This window comes from Chiloscyllium plagiosum, unplaced genomic scaffold (assembly GCF_037043375.1).
Source record: "Chiloscyllium plagiosum isolate Xiang-an unplaced genomic scaffold, Cpla_swu_hap1 HiC_scaffold_24, whole genome shotgun sequence".
Lineage (NCBI taxonomy): Eukaryota > Metazoa > Chordata > Chondrichthyes > Orectolobiformes > Hemiscylliidae > Chiloscyllium > Chiloscyllium plagiosum.
The window spans coordinates 29449490-29467474 of NW_028270162.1; the positions used below are offsets into that span (position 1 = coordinate 29449490).

The 17985-nt window shown below is 40.5% G+C and overlaps 1 protein-coding gene across 5 annotated transcripts in view; it reads right to left on the reverse strand.

Moving 5' to 3' along the window:
- The window catches only part of sh2b3 (SH2B adaptor protein 3), a 193847-nt gene extending 176104 nt beyond the window's left edge, over window positions 1-17743 (reverse strand). The window contains exons 1-2 of one of the 5 annotated variants that reach the window (XM_088000013.1): window positions 17619-17743; window positions 7482-8312 (exon numbers count right to left, since the gene is read on the reverse strand). In XM_088000013.1, coding sequence (XP_087856139.1) covers window positions 7482-8285 — 804 coding nt within the window. In that variant the 5' untranslated portion in view covers window positions 8286-8312; window positions 17619-17743. Of the gene's footprint in view, window positions 1-7481; window positions 8313-13877; window positions 13902-16414; window positions 16610-16999; window positions 17141-17256; window positions 17387-17618 lie in introns of those variants that run through there. The other 4 variants (XM_088000010.1, XM_088000012.1, XM_088000009.1 and 1 more) reach the window with 4 other exon arrangements.
- Window positions 17744-17985: the final 242 nt, after the last annotated feature.

Genomic DNA, 17985 nt, shown 5'->3' on the forward strand with positions numbered 1-17985 from the left:
TGGCTCTCATTGGTCAGGACATTGTCACAAGAAATGATCAGGGAAATGAATGTAACTGAACTTGTTGAGCCTAAACAAGTGTAGTGCATGTACATATTCTTTCTGTCTGCAAAAAACAGGCCTTCTGTGTATTAAGATATTCAGCTTCCAGAACACGCATTCTACAAGCTCAACTGAGAATTGATTGTCAAAATATTTCCTGCACATTCACGATTATCCAGCATATGTCTTCCAATTGCAGAATCACATCTAGTATCAGACACTGCATTATGGGTTTTTCAAGTGTGGGCTGGTTGAGTACAGTCCGTACCTGGATTGTTGCAAACAGCCGAAAGGACATACTGTTTGAAATGATCCACCAGTCCTTGAGCTGTATAACCAACAAACCTAGCATCATACAGTCACAAAAATTCATTTAGCATGTTACTAATTTCTCTGATGAGCAAAACTTGTTTTTGCTTGACAGCAGTATCCTGTTAATGACGAAAACCACCCATGTTGCGACTGCATTGTAGCACTGTGAAATAGCTAGCTTTACCTGTCCCTCAAACCATTCTGAGGAGTGTAAGATAAAAAGGCTTTGGCAAAATGTCTATTATTTTCAGCAATACATTTGGATTTGCCCATATGCCACCACTACTCATATTGACGTTTGAAACATCTCATCTTAGGAAGGGACAGAAAAATAGCTCCAAATTGATTCAAAGTGTTTTGTCTCAAGCAGCTAGCTATAAAGAAGCAATGGTAAAAGTCTGGGGCAAATCTCTCTGAGCCCTGTGACCTAAGAACAATGTATGGGTAACTTTTAAAACATTGTCTACACAGCAATACATCAGGACCACGGTTTTAAGATCATTTGAAGATAATTAAATACGGGCTTCACTTTGAATCAGTACAAAACCGGCAGTCAATTCTCATTCAGAATAATGAAAATTCTTGAACTTATTCAACATAATAGGCTCACTGTCTTGCCTGTGCTTTAACAGTAAGCATTTTTTTAAAAATCGGCATTTAGAGACTTTTGTTCAAATAATCAAAACAGCATGCAACTTTTAATTTACATAATTTAAATGGCATTTCTTGGAAATGCCTGAGTAATACAATAAACTTTTGTGAAGGCTTTCAAATGAGGTTTTATAAGTAGACCATTCAGAATACTTGGGCGGCACGGTGGCACAGTGGTTAGCACTGCTGCCTCACAGCACCAGAGACCCGGGTTCAATTCCCGCCTCAGGCGACTGACTGTGTGGAGTTTGCACGTTCTCCCCGTGTCTGCGTGGGTTTCCTCCGGGTGCTCCGGTTTCCTCCCACAGTCCAAACCTGTGCATGGTCAGGTGAATTGGCCATACTAAATTGCCCGTAGTGTTAGGTAAGGGGTAAATGTAGGGGTATGGGGTGGGTTTCGCTTCGGCGGGTCGGTGTGGACTTGTTGGGCCGAAGGGCCTGTTTCCACACTGTAATCTAATCTAAATCTAAATCTAATACTCTGTTTATTCCCTGCATTTGTTTGACAGCATTGGATCAACATCAATCCAGGAAGCAATTGCATCAGGGAGACCCAGGGTTAAACACCTTGTTAGGAGTTCTGCTCCAGATTACTGTAGCGGATTTTCTATTGAGATATGTGGCCTGTGCCCGAAACGTCGAATCTCCTGTTCCCTGGATGCTGCCTGACCTGCTGTGCTGTTCCAGCAATAAAGTTTCAACACTCTAGAAGGATCAGGGTTGAATGTAATGTCCACTTTTGTCAACTCGTTAAATGGTTTGCTGACAATTAGAACTGGGCATTAGCTGCTGGATCCCAAACCCTACATCGAGCTGTGATCCAGTTCAGGAATGGTGCCTGTAGATAAACTCTGGAGGAAAATTTTAAACAGGTTGCCAATTGAGAGGCTACCTTCGAAAGCCCTGTTTTAACATTTATGAGGCAGAGACATGAACAGGCACAGAATACAGGGATAAGGACCTTATGCACACAGATGGGACAAGTTTGAAATGACATTATGGTTGGCACAGACACATTGGACCAAAGGGTCTGTTCTTGTGCTTTCTGTTCTGTGTTCTATTAAGGACATATCAACTAATGCAGGCTGTAGGAAGCCAGCAGGCCCACTAGGGCAATATCACAATAGATGTGAAAGCAAAAGGCAGTTTCTTTGTGAAGTTGGAGGCACCTTCTGAAGCCTTTAGAAAACTTAAAATTAAAATGTGGCTAAGCTGTCAGGCAATCATTCTGAAGGGGGAACCCTTACGCAGAACAGCCCTCCCGCCACCCACAGCTGGGTGGTGGTGGTTTGGGGGGTGGGGGAAGGGGTGGTGGTGAGGATGGTGATGAAATTAAACGGAGGCATGGCTGTCTTACCAACCTGCCACCTAAAGGGCTTCAGCCTCAACAATTGGGCCATCATCTGTTTGGAAAATTCTGGGTGGATTGTAAGGAGTGCCCCCAAGTGACACATTAAATGGCTTCAATGGACACCCACTACAGGTAGGCTGCAGTTCTCCAGAAGCAGTTTTCATTACAGATAGGTAATGACCTGTGGCATGAAATTATTGGCCTGAACTTGCCCCTTTTACTGCAAGAAAATCCAACCCTTAAAATGTCCAGGTTCAAGGATGGAAAAATGGTTGTTTGGATACTGAAGGAAATGCTGAAGGATTATTGCTGCCACAAAGTTCATGGCCTTTAGCAGAGAAAAGGCTAGAAACTGAATACTGGCTCTGTGTTGCCAGGATTCCATGAGCTTTGCCATTCAGTGGTAATTAATGTAGTTTCATGATGGACTTAATAACAATTGAAATCATTCAATCAAAAGACAATTTGGCTTTTATGAAGGAATGCCAATTTAAATGTGCCTGGAGTAAAAATTCAAATGCAAGAGCAGGCAGGCTTAGCAGAGGTTAAAAAATAACACATTCAATATATTGTACAAAAATAGCCTGGTTTCCTGGTTATTGTTTGTGCTGTTCTATACTGGTACAAACTGGGCCCACTGGTGAGAGGAAACTGGGGGGGGGGGGGATTAAAATGCACCAGAACTGAAAGATTCTAAATTCTAAATTCTCTCTACACACAAGTAGTCACGCCTTTTGGCTGACTTATTCTTAGGGCCAGAATTGCCAAATGTAGATACAAATGGGAATGCTATAGATCTGCAATTATGGCAAAGTTTCTAAGCATGCACAGAATTAGTTTAAGAGAAGCTGAAACAATCTTTAAATCTAATAGTGGTGCACAATGGCTCAACATGGAGTGTCTTTAATGCAATTAGGTTCTGTAAATCTAAGCAATACAGGAATATTTGACCTCTTAAGTGTGTGCACGACCTCAACAGTGGGGATACTAAAAATACCTCAGCTGGAGGAGCAGAAAGCCAAGATTCTTGTTACATTATTTTAGCGCAAGTAAAATAAGCAGCATTGTGTGGATATTGTGCAAAGAAAGGTTTAACCGCAGTTCCTCCCTTCCACTAGCCTAAATTGCCAATACTCAATGTCAAAGTGCAGATACAGAAAGGATCCTTGGGTTTAATATTGGAAGGTTATTCCACCCATGGGGTTACAGACCAGCTTTATGGCAGAAAGAGAAAAATCAGGCTGGGGTCAGGGTGGTGAGGAGGAAGAAAGAAGAATGTAGCCCTGCATTTACAGAAGGTTCGACTGCTCACCTATCACCCTACAAGGATAGTTGGTTGGATAACGACTCTTCCTGAAAAAGCCCAACCCATAACTAAAACATGCCATGGGTAGGCTAAACTAGTTTATAGTGAGACCTTGGCTTCAGAGTTGGAGAAATGGGCACCCTGGAGAGCGGTTAGCCATGTCCCTGCTTTGTGCAGAACACCTCCTGAAAGGGCTTCCACTCCTTCCTTCCCACCTTTCTCGTGTAGGCCATCAAATCAATCATCCTGCCCATTTCTGCCATGCTAACCATACTTTGATATGTGCTGTGAATCATTAAAACCCATGGCTGGCCAATAAGCCTCATGGATGTTTAATTATTTATTTACATATGCGTGCAGGCTGCTGATTTATGCACATTCCCATGCAGCATATATCAAAGGATGAGCACTTGAGTGGATGGAATGTTGGGTGACTTATTTTATATGTCATCCTCAGTGCTGTAAACATGGCCCAGCAAAGGCATGTAAATTTTAGCCAACAGTACTTGAACTTTAGTGGATCAATAATATAATTTTGTTGTGTAACAGATTTCTATATTTAATCTCAACTCCATCAGAGCTGAATAAATTAAAACATGTAATGTTCATAAATTGTGTTTATTGCTTTTGTCTGAAACTGTTATCATTTGTCAGAGAGCAATGATGCACCAAATATGGAAGTAAAATCCAGATAAAAGGAAAACAACACTTCCACAGCACAACAACAGGAAACAGAACATCAAATGTTTATCTCAAAGTCAAAGGCTGCATATAGTCTAATGACATTACTACAAAGTACACAGAGAAACAAAAGAAAATTTCACATTTTTACAGTAAATCTGTGCAATTCTTTTTAACGGACACTGATCCTTAATTTTGCTCACAGTGTGCTTACATCTCTTTCCCCGTAATAATGCATCATTTTAAAATTGAAATCATTGATTGGTAAAATAAATCAATAGGCCTAGGGTTTCCTGCTGTGAGGTGAAAAATTGATTCATGTCACATAATGCTATAGCAGCTAGGTCAAGACATTTAACATGCTATCACCCAAAGGCTCAGTGGGTGAATGTTACACAAAGAATGGTATTGAACTGTATGGACTTTGTATCAAGAGACCATCAGGGAGGAGGGATCACAGACCAAAATGACGTTGGGAAAACTGGGGTGCAGTTCCAGTTGTAAAATACAGAGAAGATCTTTACATGGCACTTAGGAATAATCCTGAAAGCCCAAGTTAACCAGAACATTGAAATACTGTCTCTGGGTATCTGGGTTCTGAAGTACAGATAAATAGATGCTTGATTTTCAGTTCTATGAAGGCAATTTGTTTATTTTAATGACCAGAAGCTCTTTTGTTAGCAGTGAGTCAAAACAGCATTTCCAAGAAATCATGTGACTTAAACTAAACAACTCGGCAAGCTACCTGTTGAGATGGCTGAAGTGTTATTGAGTTAAGATTTACAACCGAGAGAGAGAGAGAGAGAGAGAGAGAGAGAGAGAGAGAGAGAGAGAGACAGACAGACAGACAGACAGACAGAGAAATAAGACCATTCAACATAGGAACAGTCTCTTGAGCCTGCTCTGTCATTCCACAGGAGTCCAAAACTAGAGAGTATAAGTTTAAGGTGAGAGGGGAAAGATTTAAAATGGACCTAAAGGGCAACTTTTTCACACAGAAAGTGGTTCTTGTATGGAATGGGCTGCCAGAGGAAGTGGTGGAGGCTCGTACAATTACAACATTTAAAAGACATCGGATGGGTATACGAATAGGAAGGGTTTAGATGGATATAGACCAAATGCTGGCAAATGGGACTAGAGTTATTTAGGATATCTGGTCGGCATGGATGAGTTAGACCAAAGGGCCTGTCTCCATGCTGTACATCTCTATGACTCACCAAAACACTGTTTTTCCTGGTTTAATTAACATTGTCTAAGAATTTTTCAAATTTGAACGAAGTTCAATTAATTATAAAAATGTCATTACTCCCAAAGGGTTAACCTACCAAAAAAAAAAGGAAAAGCTGAAACATAATTGACATGGCTCATAAGCAGGAAATGTACAGTTAAATATTTATATAACATTTAGAAGGACATTGCTATATTAATGCTGCTGTTTAATAGGAGGCCAAGTTCTCCAAGTTTAGATGCACTCATCAGGCAATAAGAGAGTGCCTCACCACCACCTCATAAACTTCACTTTTTTTTAAACCAAGCCATCAAAGAAGGAAACATCCAAACAGCTGGTAACTGCAGGTGTGCTGATGACCTTTTGTTTCTATCTGTGCAAGCAATGATATATTAGGAAATTATTTATGCAGAACTTCATTTACTTGAAACTAGTAAAAGAACGTTTTGACATGACACATGTGAAACAGCTTTGATACCTTTTAAGCAAAAAGCAAAAAGCTGCAATTCAATTTTACCAACAGTGAAATTAACTATTTCTTCCAAAGCCTAGCAGTGCTCATACATTTAGTTTTGAGAAATATTTAAGCAACGTCCCCAAAATTTAACTCACCTTAGCCAGTAAAATTACTTTTGTAATACCACATTATGATAAGTGGATATCTGTGGTAGTACAACATGCTGCCCTTACTTAACAATCCTTCTCTCCTACACTGGACGTGCTGTTGCAACTAACCTCTATACCATCAGAGAAATGTTTGTATGTAACTTCCAGAACAGAAATACACATTTTGAGCATAGAATACAACTGGTTTGGAACTTTTCCAAACATTTAAAAGACATAAGACAAAAACAGTTGATGGTGTACAGCCATAAATTAGGTGGCTAGTTTGCTGAGTCGAGAGTGTGTTCCTGGAAAAGCACAGCAGGTCAGGCAGCATCCGAGGAGCAGGAGAATCTACGTTTTGGGCATAAGCCCTTCATCAGGAATGAGGCCTCATTCCTGATGAAGGGCTTATGCCCAAAACGTAGATTCTCCTGCTCCTCAGATGCTGCCAGACCTGCTGTCCTTTTCCAGCAACACACTCTCGACTCTGATCTCCAGCATCTGCAGTCTTCACTTCCTCCTGGCTAGTTTACTGAGCCAACAAAGACACGATGGGCTGACTGATCGCATTCTGAACTACTTTTCTATTGTTCTGTAAAGATCTGACAAAGCACTAAGTGATCATTCGTAATTTCTGATCCTATATATCTTTACTGCTGAGAGGGCATCTTCAATAATTATGTAGTTACTGATGAAAACAATAATTTTATATCTGCTGACAAACTTCATTGCTCCAACATTTACATGCTCCAAACTTCTGATCAATTCTCACCTTTTCTGCAAATTGCCAACATTTGGAACTGCATTTCTTGCCTGACAATCTAGTCAGTGACCTTATCATTGAAAAGTGCATAAGTTGTACCTTACACTGCAAATCAAAGCAATAGTATCATATAATACCTGACAAGTTTTTATATGCTCCCTTCTCCAAGTCACCACTAAATTCTATCAATTTTAAAATTGTAAACACCCAAAAGGTTTTCAAACGTGTGTTTTAACCTAGCTGGGCTTAGCATACCTGTGTTGCTCTGTCAAGTGCTACAACAGATGCTGCTTTGGGAGACCTCAAAAAGGTACATATTAGCTTATGGGGTTCATGGGTTTATTGCGTATAGCTTATTACAATTGTTTCAATATGTCATCAAGACTGCCGACTCAATCATCTCAACTTAATTAACAAGCTTTAACACAGAGCAATTCAAAATGGAAAGTAAATTATTTTAAAACTTAAATTTTTTTTTAAAATCAGCCAATTTCTGAAATCAATTAGCCAGAAAATGAGTTTTCAAAAAAGGTGCACTTACCTTTGGTGGGTCAAATAACTCCAGTACATATCCATCACCTTCATATGACTTTGCCTTTCGCACAAGCAACCTACATCTTTGCCATCGTGTGCCCATGTCCATGTCCATGCTTACATCATCCACCATCATATAATTTAAAACACCATCCTTGCGGATGTCAAGAACCTCTTCTCTAGATACAGTTCTAGGCCAAGGGAATTTGTGAGCCAGGTTTCTTAACCAGTCCCTTTCAGGTGAACCAACTTCTCCAGAAGCTTCTTCTTTTCCATCTATAGGTATTGCATCTGTTGATTTCCTTCGGAACAGTCGCCGTATACTGCCTTTGACATTTCTTGTAAACTGACTCAATGTTTTGGGTCGTTCAAGTGATGGGCATGCAGAAACTGAAACATCTTCAGAACTTCGTGACTTTGATGAAAATGGGAGATTAGTGTCAGAACTCCTTTCAGTTTGTTCAACACTGTTCACCTCAGTTTCCATCTTTGGTAAAACCAGACCAGAAGAGCCATCAGTAGTCTTCCTACTTGTTTCCCTGTAATCCTGTACTCCTGTAAAGGGCACAATGGTACACCTATTCAGAGCAAGTCCCTCTTTTACCTCATTTCTGAAGTACTGTTGAAAAAGATCTGTGAATTGTAAAGAAAAATTTTCAGGCCCCTGTACATCGTGACTTGAATTTTCATTTGCAAATAGCAAATACTGCCTAGCAAGCTCCGTGGCTGTGGCATGGGCATGCAGTTCACAAAACTCTTTCCAGCTACGAGGCTGTGTCAAAGTCCCTTGTCCTACAGTGTTGCCATTCATTGCAACATCTGTGACAGCTGGATTATGCTAGGAAAAGACAAACAAAATATCATGTTAGTGGTTTTGGAGAAAGAATGAAAGCAAGTATATAAATCTAATTTTTTAAAAGTTCTGAAATGTACATGGTCAAAAGGAAATTTAAAATCTTGGTTTTAAAGCAAGGTTGTGTCGTGAACAAGAAAAATCTTTTCATATCCAAGGATCAACAATCAATGCAATCATTCAAAAGACCATTGACAGTCCTATCCATTCTTCATTTGTGAACAATCACCGTTCACAATGATAAAAGTGAGTTGTGCATCAATACCTGTATTGTGCTTTTCGTTGTCATCAGATATCTCAAAACAATTTACAGTGTGAAAATTTTGAACATAATCATTGTTGTAGCATAGCAAACTTGATTGCCAATTACACATAACATAGCAAAAAGCAGCAATATAATAACCTCTTTTGTGATATCAAATAAGGGATAAATTTTGGCCACGATCCTGGGTTTGATTCCTATGTGCTTCTTTGAAAGAGTGTCAGTGAAAGAATGTCAGTCTAAGTCTCATCTGAAAGATGACATTGTCCTCCCTCAGTAATTGACTGATAATGTCAGCCTTGACTGTTGTGCTCAATTATTGGGGAGTGATTTGAACCTAGAAAGGTCACAACATTCAGTTAAATACTTATAGGTGATAGTCTATTAGTTTCCGAATTCTCTAGCTGCATTTGAGGTACACAGTTGCCTGGCTTGCTGTGTTCTTCCAGCCGCCTACTTGTCTATCGTGGATTCCTGCAACTGCAGTTATTTGTCTCTAACTCAAGTTATGAATAAGGCAACATATACAGACTGAAGAGGCTTTCCTACATCTAGCAATGCATGAGACAGACAAAGCAACTTTGTTACCATAGCTAGTTTTTTTAACTCTGGAACACCTTGCTAAACTGTCACCAGAGTATCACCTGAGGAATATCAATCCACATCAAGCACAGATAACAAGGAATGCTCCATCCCTGGGCATCAGTGAATGAGACTTAAACCCAGAACTCTGGGTCAGAGGCAGGATTGCTACTCTCTGTGCCATAAGACCTGACAATACGTAAGCAAATCAGAAATTCAAAGTGTGATAGAAGGAAACGTAATGAGCAACAATGAATTGTTATGTTTAATACTTTTCATTGTACACATATATAAGTCCACTGAAAGCTGAAGGTTAAACATTAAGACCACTTGGAGAAATTATGCACAGAACTGAATAATACATAATACCTTTGGGGTAATTAAAAACACTCTTGACTGTATATGTGCCTTTTTTTTTAAAAATTATTGCATAAATGCTATTCTAGTCTTGAGGGAATTAAACAATGAGTTTTTTTGTAATTTGTTTATTGTAAACGTATGCCCAGTCCACAGAGTTTTTACTGGCAAAAGCTTACCAGCCCTTTTGGTAATGACAATGCTCTTAGTCACATCCTCATCATTTGATGATTGACATTTTAACCATAAACAACAATGAAGTTTGAAAAATAAAAGTTTCATTTAAATAAATGGATTACGCATGTGGTTTATTCTTTGCTGCAAGGCTACTTCGGAAACACTTAGGAAATTAGATATGCCGATGTTGTCTTTTGATGCCCTCAGAATTTCTCTTGATATTTTATATATTGTAAATTACTTTTGAAGTGGATTAGCTGTTAACTAGATAAATGAAGCAACCAATCTATGCAAAAGGTCTGAAATGGTGGCATTGGTGGTTTAGTGGTACAATTTTCACCTGCCACATGGTGGATTCCAGTTTAATTCCTAGCCAGTTTATCACAACTCCTTTGAAGGTAGAGTCTTGTGATGCAGTAATAGTGTCCCTACCTCTGGGCTAGTAGGTTCAAGTTTCAAATTCCAAAACCCAACTCCCCCAAGGTGTGTTATAATATGTACAAACAAGTTGTTTTTTCCATGCAAAAATTCTAATGTAAGCATTCATTTAATTGTTTTTGTAAGTTTTTTTCTGATATTGATTGAGGCAAAATCATTTGCTGGGACACTAACAGATGGTGAGGGCCAGTTCTCAATGCCTCAGATATTAATCCTCAAGTTGTATTTAGAGTCAAGCCATTCTCCAATACTATGATCCCAACTTCTGAAAATCAGCCCATCTCTCCACCCTTCAGGCTGTCTGCCTGTATTCCTGATAAAGGGCTTTTGCCCGAAACGTCGATTTTACTGCTCCTCGGATGCTGCCTGAACTGCTGTGCTTTGCCAGCACCACTCTAATCTAGACTCTGGTTTCCAGCATCTGCAGTCATTGTTTTTAACCAAATTTTCAAGTTCCATAGTCAGAGTCAGGCTAAAGTCATGGCTGCTGTCTCCCAAAGCAAGCCTGGGGCAGGAAAGGATCCAAGCTAATCAGTGAGGCAGAAAACCAAGTCACTTCCTTTCTGGATGGAGTTTATTGACTACTGAGTGTCATAGTTCCTTCCACATTTGGTATTAAGAAACAAAAAAAACATACAAAAAAATTAACAGCCACTACCTGTTTCTTCCCAACCTCAATTAAAGGAAGAGGTTAACAAACTTAATGTGATTAAACAGGCAAGAACAGATTTCCTCCCTCCTTTAAATTTAATCTTTGATTATTTGTTTGGTAATCTTTCCAAAACTATAGCTTTTTTTAAGCATTAATGTCACACATTATAATACAAACAATTATTGGCAGAGTTCCGACTACCTGTTCTTTAAACAATATTTCCACATTTAGAAAATAATTATAAAACAATTTAATAAAAATTGCTATCCAGTAACACAATATTTAAGGTTCTCATCATTACATAAAATGGTTTCCTTCAAGTTATAGAGGTTTACAAAATTATGAAGGGCATGGATAGGATAAATAGGCAAAGTCTTTTCCCTGGGGTTGGGGAGTCCAGAACTAGAGGGCATAGATTTAGGGTGAGAGGGGAAAGATATGAAAGAGACCCAAGGGGCAACTTTTTCACGCAGAGGGTGGTACGTGTATGGAATGAGTTGCCAGAGGATGTAATGGAGGCTGGTACAATTGCAACATTTAAGAGGCATTTGGATGGGTATATGAATAGGAAGGGTTTGGAGGGATATGGGCCAGGTGCTGGCAGGTGGGACTAGATTGGATTGGGATATCTGATCGGCATGGACGGGTTGGACCGAAGGGTCTGTTTCCAAGCTGTACATCTCTATGACTCTATGACATGCACTAATTTCTAAGGCAAGCATTATTCTTTGTAAAACATTAACCTATTTTCTTCCCAAATTTCCATCACAATTTCCCAGATGCTCTAGGGAAAATAGTCGCAGCCTATTCAGCCACTCCCTATAGTTCAAACCCAGCAACATCCTTGTTTTCTGAACCCATTCAATTTTAACAACACCTTCGCTATAGCAGAGAGACTAGAACTAAATGCATTATTCCAAGGATGGCCTAACCAATGTCCTGTACAGCCATAACATGACATCCCAACTCCTATCCTTAATGCACTGACCAATAAAGGCAAACGAACCAAGCTCTTTCTTCACTACCCTGTCTACCTGTGATTCCACCTGCAAGGAACAATGAACCGCACCCCCAAGATCTCTTTATTTGGCAACACTCCCCATTTCCTTACCATTAAGTGTACAAATCCTGCCCTGGTTTGCCTTACCAAAATGCAACACCTTGCATTTATCTAAATTAAACTCCATCTGCCACTTCTAGGCCCGTTGGTCTATCTGATCAATGTCCCTCCGTTGTACTCGGAGGTAGCCTTTTTCACTATCCACTACACTACCAATTCTGGCATAATCTGCAAACTTACTAACCATTTATAGAGTCATAGAGATGGAAACAAACACTTCTATTTGATTGTTTCATCCATGCCGACCAGATATTCTAAACTAATCTAGTCACATTTGCCAGCATTTGGCCCATATCGCTCTAAAGCCTTCCTATTTTTGTACTCATCAGATGTCTTTTAAATATTCTAATTCTACCAGCATCCACCACTTCCTCTGGCTGCTGATTCCATACATGCACCACTCTGTGCGTGAAAAGGTTGCCCTTTAGGTCCCTCTCATCCTAAACCTATGGCCTCTAGTTCTGGACTCCCCCACCCCAGGGAAAAGACCTTGTCTATTTACCCTATCCATGCCCCTCATGATTTTATAAACTTCTTTAAGGTCACCCCTCAGCCTCAGATGCTCCAGGGAAAACAGTCCCTGCCTATTCAGCCTCTCCCTCAAACTCTCCAACCTGGCAACATTCTTGTAAATCTTTTCTGAACCCTTTCAAGTTTCACAACATCCTTCCAATAAGAGGGAGACCAGAATTGCACACAATATTCCAAACGTGGCCTAACCAATGTCCTGTACAGCTGCAACATGACCTCTCAATTCCTGTACTCAATACTCTGACCAATAAAGGAAAGCATACTAAATGCCTTCTTCACAATCCTACCAACTGCGATTTACTTTCAAGGAACTATGAACCTGCACTCCATGGTCTCTTTGTTCAGCAGGACCTTGCCACTAAGTGTATAAGTTCTGTCGTAATTTGCTTTCCCAAAATGCAGCACCTCACATTTATCTAAATTAAACTCCATCTGCCACTCCTCGCCTCATTGCACTCTGAGGTAATCTCCTTCGCTGTCCACTACACCTCCAATTTTGGTGTCATCTGCAAACTTACTAACTATACCTCCTATGTTTACAACCAAAGGAAAAATCTATACACCTAGCCTAATCTTTGTGGCACACCATTGGTTATAGGACTCCAGTCTGAAAAGCAACCCTCTACCACCACCCTCTGTCTTCTATATTCAAGCCAGTTCTGTAACCAGATGGCTAGTTCTCCTTGTATTCCATGTGATCTAACCTCGCTAGCCAGTCTACCATGAGGAACCTTGTCGAACGTCTTACTGAAATCCACATAGGTCACATCCACCACTCTTCCCTTGTCAATCGTCTTTGTTACTTCTTCAAAAAAAAACTCAATCAAGTTAGTCAGACATGAATTCCCACACATAAAGCCATGCTGACTATCTGTAATCAGTCCGTGCCTTTCCAAATGCATGTAAATCCTGTCCCTCAGGATTGGCTCAGTGGTTAGCACTGTTGCCTCACAGCGCCAGGGACCCGGGTTCAATTCCCACCTCAGGCAACTGTCTGTGTGGAGCTTGCATGTTCTCCCAGTGTCTGCATGGGTTTCCTCCAGGTGCTCCGATTTCCTCCCACAGTCCAAAGATATGCAGGTTACATAAATTGGCCATGCTAAATTGCCCATAGTGTTAGGTGAAGGGGTAAATGTAGGAGAATGGGTCTGGGTGGGTTGCTCTTCAGAGGGTCGGTGTGGACTTGTTGGGCCGAAGAGCCTGTATCCACACTATAGGGAATCAAATCTAAAAAAACTTGCCCACCACTGATGTCAGGCTCACTGGTCTATAGTTCGTTGGCTTTTCCTTACCACCTTTGTTAAATTGTGACACCACGTTGGCCAACCTCCAGTCTTCTGGCATCTCACCTGTGACTACTAATGATCCAAATATCTTAGCAAGAGGCCCAGCACTCACTTCCCTAGCTTCCCACAGAATTCTAAGGTATACCTGATCAAGTCCTGGGTATTTATCCACCTTCATGTGTTTAAGATATCCAGCACCTCCTCCACTGTATTATGGACATTTTTCCAAGATATCACCATATATTCACATCCAATTCATTTATATAAATGACAAAAAGCAGTGGACCAGTGCTCACAGGCCTTCAGAATGAAAAACAAACCTCCACCACCACACTCAGTCTCCTACTTTTAAGCCAAATTTGCATCTAAAAGGCTAGCTTTCCCTGGATTCCATGTGATCTAACCCTGCTAACCATTCTGAGCTACGTTGCCTTATCTTCTGATTACACCAGGCCACTTAGAATTCATGCATACATCATCAGATGTAAAAGTTATGATTTTTAAATGCAGTCATATTTTGTAAATAACCATTTCTTCTTTATGTTAGTATTTATTAGGAGGAGGACTTGAAAGTTTTGTTCCACTATGTAACGACTTTTCTTATGAAAATGTGACGGTGTAATATTTAAATCACAGGGTAAGTGTTACGTGGATTGACTGAATCGTGCATGGTTCACAAACTTCAGTTTGTTAAAAGTACTTAAATGAGAGAATGTATAATCAGAAAAATATATTATAATGTCAGGCATTTTCCAAAAATGATGACTTTGCATTTCTTGATGGCTGATGTGTTTGACTTGTTGAATACTTCCAGCTTACATAGGATTTGTTTTTGTTTCATTTTTTTTCATGTTTGTTACATACCATGAAGCCTATCTAACCACATAAAGGAAACACTGATATTAAACTTTTAAACAAAATTTTTGTGTTCTAATCTAAGGTTTACCTACAAACATAACATTCAGAACAGGTTCTTGAAAACCTCAGGGCACACAAAATTCAAAACAGGATAAACCCACAAATAAGCAATAATAGCACACCTAACAGGTTTCTGTCAGGTACCTTACTGGATCTTACAAGGTGTAGCTTTGACACCAATACACAAGGTGCATGTTGCTGACTATTTGATATTTTATGTCGCTGCTGAAGCAACCAACACAATTCAAGTATTTGAGAACCGTGAACAGTGTTACTAAAATATACTCCTACCAATCGAGCGCATCAGATTATAAATCCAAATTAACTGAACAAAATAAAAGACAATAATGAGTGAACATAATAAAGTAACTGTATATAACTGTACTGTAAAACACTGGATCATTATAAAGTAGAAACTGTTTAAATTTGTGTTGCAGCCTAAAAGTATAACTAATTACAGTGCTGTCTGAATAGATTTTTAGCTATTTTTAATCAACATCTTCAGATACAGCACTGCATGTCTCTAGTGCAGGTGGAACTAACCCAGTATTTCTGGACCAGAGGTAGGGATTACCACTGTTGCGTTAGACCTTTACGTGACAAGATTATATACTGATAAAACTTCAGTATTAAATCTTATTTAGGACCTTTATTACAATTTGTTTTACAAAAGCTAAACAACTCAAGCTGTATAATCACTTTAAAGTCTAATGTGTGTATACATATAGTAAAAAAATCCTACATCTAAAGAGCACTCGCAAAGTTAGATGTGGACGTGCTTGTCTGTGAACACTTTTGCTGTAACCCCTGCCCTGGCCTCTTTGTTGATCCTTCTATCAGCCTTGACAGCCCATAGATGACTCAGCATCCTACAACTTCCTATACAAAACTATCCTTTAGCCAAAGGTTTTGAACAGAAGTGAGGAACAGGACTAAGCTCTTAAGACAAGCTTTGTTGCCCAAGTCCAAATAGCACATTTGGCAACCAGTATGAGCACATCTCATGAAGTGCAATATAGAATTCTAGAATACCAATCCTCTCGATAATTTTACAATGAAGTGCATACTGTCTTGGTACTGTCAGTGGCTGAATAGGCGACACTGGAATTTTACCACCAGAAGAAGTTAAACCACTCAAGACATTACATCTTGCTTGAATATTTCTCAACATTCACCAATAATCCTCCAGATTCTTGTCCAAATGGAATTCAGACCTGTGGCTGGTATTCAATTGTACAGGCTATTACAATGGGGGCTAATGGATTCTAATCCAGTATCTCCCACGTACATATTTTCCAATTAGACTAGTTAGAAAATCTGAAGAACTTAAAAATATGTCCAAAAAAATCTGCTTTAAACCCATTCAACTAGCATTTCGGATTTGAAGAGGCTGGAAGACATTCCAAATGTACTTGTTTAGATGCAATCCAACCAGTTTCCGAGGCAGCGTGCAGACTGTCACCAAACTCACGCCCTAACTGGCTGTCTGGTTGGGGCGTAAGGGATAAATACATGGATTTGAGGCCACTTCTTTTATTCATTCGGTACTTGTAAAATTTGTCAGGAAGGGTGCCGATGACCGCTAGGACTACATTCCAGCAAACGTTTGGTTAAAAAGTGCTAGGGACGGGTAAACATGAAGAAAGTCCGCATCATCAAAAAAGTTCACAGAATCAATTAAAGTGTATCAAGTTATTGGTTTGGATTTTGTACGCATCGCTTTCTGCTTTAACAGATCAGTACAGCGCTGAGAGGCTTACTCACCTGGTTACTCTCTCTAATAACAACTTGTTCTCTGTTATTCAATGCAGCGCCGGCACTAACAGTGTGGAAATTCCAAACTTTGCGACGCATCCTCCACATGGTTTTTACAAACCGCAATTCCCCTGGGCCCACCTTTGCCCCTGCCCCGTGTATGATCGTTCTACAAAGAGCAGTGAAAACATCGACAGCAGAGGTGTCTGGCTGTTTGGGAAACGAGGGCTGGAGTTTTCAAACATTGCTTTAACACCACCATGTGGTGCTTCAGTCACTGCAGCCAGACCTGAACCTCTGCAGTTCCCGCACGCGTCTACTCGCATTTAACAAAACCGCGTTAAACACTCGACATCACTCCTACATTTAAGACCTTAAGACATAAATAATGTTCTTTGTCAAGAAAAAACCGTGACCTTTAGGTCTGAAAGAAAATCCTCACATGCAGGACGGAGCCGCTATATTAACTTCTGCTCTGTAATTATATCTCCTAAAGGAATCACTGCGCCTAACCAGATAGTATCCCCACGTTGCAAATGAGCACAGGACACAATGCTGAGGTTTACGAAAAAAAAGTACAACTGAAGTCGCTACCTGAAGCCGAAATCTTCACCCTCTTGCTCACCCATGTTGTCTAAACCTTGCTGTTTCAGGAAGGAAATCCATGCGCGAAAAAAAATCGCGAAACTCATCATTTCCGCTGACAAGTTTGACAGTTGAATGGGTTCAAGTCGATTCCGTCAACATTTAAGCAGCAAAAGCGCGCACAGAACCCCACTTATCTTTCACCTTCTGTCCGGGCTGTGAACTGCGATCCGTCGCTCAGCGCTGCAGAGCGAAATAAAACTTACGTAATTCACCAGTTCGACATGTTCAGAGTCGGAGGCTGAATTGGATCCGAATCTGTCGTCCAACAGTTGCCTCCACATTCGGTTCCCTGAAGCCAAGGTCCAACTACTGACGAAAATAAAACAAACTGCCCTGACAGGATATGGTGCCCGCAAAACAGAAAGCAGCTCGCACCGTCTCTCCAGCGTCAGGACTAAGCTGAACTTTAATTGAGTTTGAAAAGGCGAAAAAAATACTTACAATACGTTCGGTGATCAGTTTAACTTAAAAGTGCGTTCAACGAGCATTGGGACGTACGTGTTCCTTTCGTTGTACGTATTTTCTGGCTACTCGATAGTGAAAGAGAAATTCAGATCAGACTTACCGCTTAATTAACTTCTGTCTCAATATTCGAAAATAAAACGGCCTTTTAAACTTGCACCCAGGGAGGCAGTACATAACAAATAAAATGGGGGGGGGGGGGGGGCAAAGGAGAGAATGATAGGAGAAGGGGAACTCGATAAGTGTGGGAAGACTGGTGAGGAGGGGAATGGGGTGGAAAGAGGAAACAGATGGGGATGGAGGAGGGAGATGGGGGGGGAGGGAGATAGGGGGGAGGGGGGAGGGAGATGGGGGGGAGGGGGGAGGGAGATGGGGGGGAGGGGGGAGGGAGATGGGGGGAGGGAGATGGGGGGGAGGGGGGAGGGAGATGGGGGGAGGGAGATGGGGGGAGGGAGATGGGGGGGAGGGGG